At 40.4% G+C, this 3,225-nt stretch overlaps 1 protein-coding gene and 1 long non-coding RNA gene across 3 annotated transcripts in view; both read left to right on the top strand.

Moving 5' to 3' along the window:
• Positions 1-3,225, top strand: part of LOC116707236 (uncharacterized) — a 111,345-nt gene that overhangs the window by 21,381 nt on the left and 86,739 nt on the right. The gene's annotated exons all lie outside the window — the stretch shown is intronic.
• Positions 2,208-3,225, top strand: part of cd99l2 (CD99 molecule-like 2) — a 13,309-nt gene continuing 12,291 nt past the window's right edge. For both annotated transcript variants that reach the window (XM_032544491.1, XM_032544490.1), the window contains exon 1: positions 2,208-2,452. In XM_032544491.1, the coding sequence (XP_032400382.1) occupies positions 2,392-2,452 (61 nt within the window). In that variant the 5' untranslated portion in view covers positions 2,208-2,391. The remainder of the gene's footprint in view (positions 2,453-3,225) is intronic.

Raw genomic sequence — 3,225 nt, 5'->3', positions numbered from 1 at the left:
GGTTGGGGGTGTGATGAACAGTGGCAATAATAGTCACAATAAAGATAATGAAACTATGACTAGAAAGAATAGTTGTAGTAGTTCATGGTGTAGCAGGGCACTGCAGGGCATTACAGGGTGTAACAGAGCATAGCAGGGCGTAGCAGGGCACTGCAGAGCGTAGCCAATTGTAACAGGACGCAGAGCAGGACCACCGGGACAGCTGCAACTCTGATTTAGGTGCCACCCTAATCCAATTAAACATGCTCTAGTGGGACATGAAGGTACTATGAGCTCTTTAAGATATGATGGTGTTTGACTATTTAGAGCTTTGTAGGTCAAGAGAATTATTTTAAATGAAATCTTGTATTTTATAGAAGGCCAATGCAGAGAAGTTAATACAGGAGAAACATGATCTCTTTTCTTAGTTCTTGTCAGAACACGCGCTGCAGCATTCTGAAACAGCCGGAGAGTTTTAAGGGACTTATTTGGCCATCCTGATAGTAAGGAATTGCAGTAGTCCAGCCTGGAAGTAACAAATGCACGGACTAGTTTTTCAGCATTGTTTTGAGACAGGATGTGCCTAATTTAAGTTGCAAAGATGGAAAAAGGCTGTTCTTGAGGTTTGTTTTCAGTGGGCGTTAAAGGATATATCCTGATCAAAAATAACTCCTAGACTTCTGACAGTAGTGCTGGAGGCCAGGCCAATACCATCCAGAGTAGCTATATCTTAAGATAATGAGGTTCTGAGGTGTTTAGGGCCCAACATAATAACGTAACTGTCTTATATCTTTCATGCATGCTTGAAGTTTAGCTAACTGACTGGTTTTGTCAGGCTTAATTGATATGTATAATTGGGTGTCATCCGCATAACAATGAAAGTTAACTGAGTGTTTCCTAATAATATTGCCTAGAGGAAACATGTATTATGAGAATAGAATTGGTCAAAGCACTGAGCCTTGTGGAATGCCATGGCTAACCTTAGCGTACCTGGAGGATTTATCGTTAACATTAACAAATTGAGATTGATCAGAGAAATAGGATTTAAACTAGCTTAATGTGATTCCTTTAATGGCAACTACATGTTCCAATATCTGTAACAGGATTTTTTTTGGGGCTTCAGATAAGTCCTTTGAGCGAAGCAGTTAGAAGGTCGTTAGTAATTTTCACCAGTGCTGTCTCTGTGCTATGATGCATTCTAAATCCTGACTGACAGTCCTGAAATAAACTATTTCTATGTAGTAAATCACATCACTTTATCACAGCTACTTTAAATGACTGCGATACATAACCTGTTAATGAAGACATAAAGGTCATCTTTAGTAATGGAGTTTTAACCACTTTCACAGGTAGAAGGTTGTGAAAAACGGGTAACGGGTTGCCTGGAACGCAGCATAACACCTGGACGTACCAAACAGATTTTGTGACATCCCAACTTTTTTGGAAGCCAATCCGGGTCCAGTAGCCTATTCAATTTGCACCAATGTGATATATAAACCTAAGGGGCCATCAATACGGAAACGCTTTTGGGTGCAAACGCATGTTTTGCATTGTTTTGGCTGATTGTCCAAACTAATCCTGTAAACGCCCTGCCTGAAGACTCACTTTTTTGAAGCTGCATACTTGCGTATCAATGATGTCATCGCCACACCCCTCAACCCATTTTGATGTATTTGCATATCAATAGATTCCAGAGAGAGGAGATGCTTTTGTTTAAATAATCTTAAAAAGAAAAGAAAAAAGAGGTAATTGAACTTTTAAGTGTGGAAAAAACAACAATGGTCACAGAGGTATAACCATCATTTTCTCTACAATAAATTCTATAGTTATTCATTTTTTCACCGAGATGGTTGAAAGAATATTTAAGGATTTTGGAAAAAGCCCTACCTTAAAAACAACAGTAAGTGTTTTTTAAACAACCTTCTCTTTTAGAAAAACGGGGTTTCCTCTGTGACCCGAGTGCTAAAATGAGGCACACTAACTGGAACTAATCTCATTTAAATTCAAAGCAGGGTGTTTTTATGTGTTAAAAAATAAAAGGAGGAGGAAATAGGATTATTTAAATGCAGGACGTGATTGAAACTTCATATTTATCACGTACAATTCAAATAGCTAAGGGTTATTTTAGTGTTGCTGAAATTCACTTTTGTTGTCGGCAGAACCAAAACCGTTACATCGCCTGTTCGCCTTCTTGTTGAGTAGAGGATTTTATTTTGAAAGGTGTGGCAGGAAGTGGCACAGTGTGGGAGTGTCACTGGGCGCAATAGTGAACGCCTTGTATGCGGCTTTCTGTGAGACGGTACTGAAACGCAGGCTGCAGACGAACGGAACGGTAACGGGCCCGGCATTTAACCGCTGTATTACCACTTAGTACCGACTTAGTTTGTGTTTGTGAGGGTGGAGACCGGAGTCATGGCTAACCGCTCCCTGTGGTCGCTCTGCCTGCTGCTGGCGCTGCTGCTGCCGCTGGAAGGTAAGGCTTTGTCCCGCACACCCCACCAAATCCACATGTTCGCCTTTTGTGCCGCTGCCGCACTCTGATTCAAGGCCGAGTAACGGTCCACCGGCCTGGGAACAGACGTTAAAGAGACAGAGAGCAGAAAGCCACTCATTAGCCTACATGTCCACTCACAAAAAAAGAATCTTTTATTATACACACCCGCGTTATAGACTTTAACATTAATTCAGTTGTTGTGGCTCCATTTGCTTCAGATTTTAGGCTTCTGATGCTGATCTTACCCAGCTGTAATAGATTCAGCAATTACACAGTATTACATGGCTCTATAGAGTTTGTCTAGTTATTTTAACTAATAATATAATAATAATAATAATATAGGCTGTATCAATAAAATATAATGCTAGTTAATATAGATCAAAGTGATGTGGCACCACCCAGAGCATCCTGCCTGTCGGTCTGTATTGCAGCTGCACATGCCATGCTGACAATGAGGTCACTCTCTCAGTGCTGATTAGTATGGGAAGTTAGTCACTCAAAGGTGAATAATTTAGGTGCAAAATGATTTAATTCTGTGTAATAGCACGTGTCCTCACGCCCCAATTATCTCCACCTTATATGATTAGCAGCACACAGACCACCAGGTGCAGGCAGAGGGAGCTCGTTGACATTTGATTGCATTTTATTTGGATTGTTTCTTCCAAAGGGCTGCATGATATTTATTCATAACCTATTATTTAATGGACTGACCGAAAAGCTGCAGTCAGAAACTGAAAAAAAAATAATAATCC

Source organism: Etheostoma spectabile, chromosome 19 (assembly GCF_008692095.1).
Source record: "Etheostoma spectabile isolate EspeVRDwgs_2016 chromosome 19, UIUC_Espe_1.0, whole genome shotgun sequence".
Lineage (NCBI taxonomy): Eukaryota > Metazoa > Chordata > Actinopteri > Perciformes > Percidae > Etheostoma > Etheostoma spectabile.
This window is presented reverse-complemented; position numbering and strand designations above follow the sequence as displayed.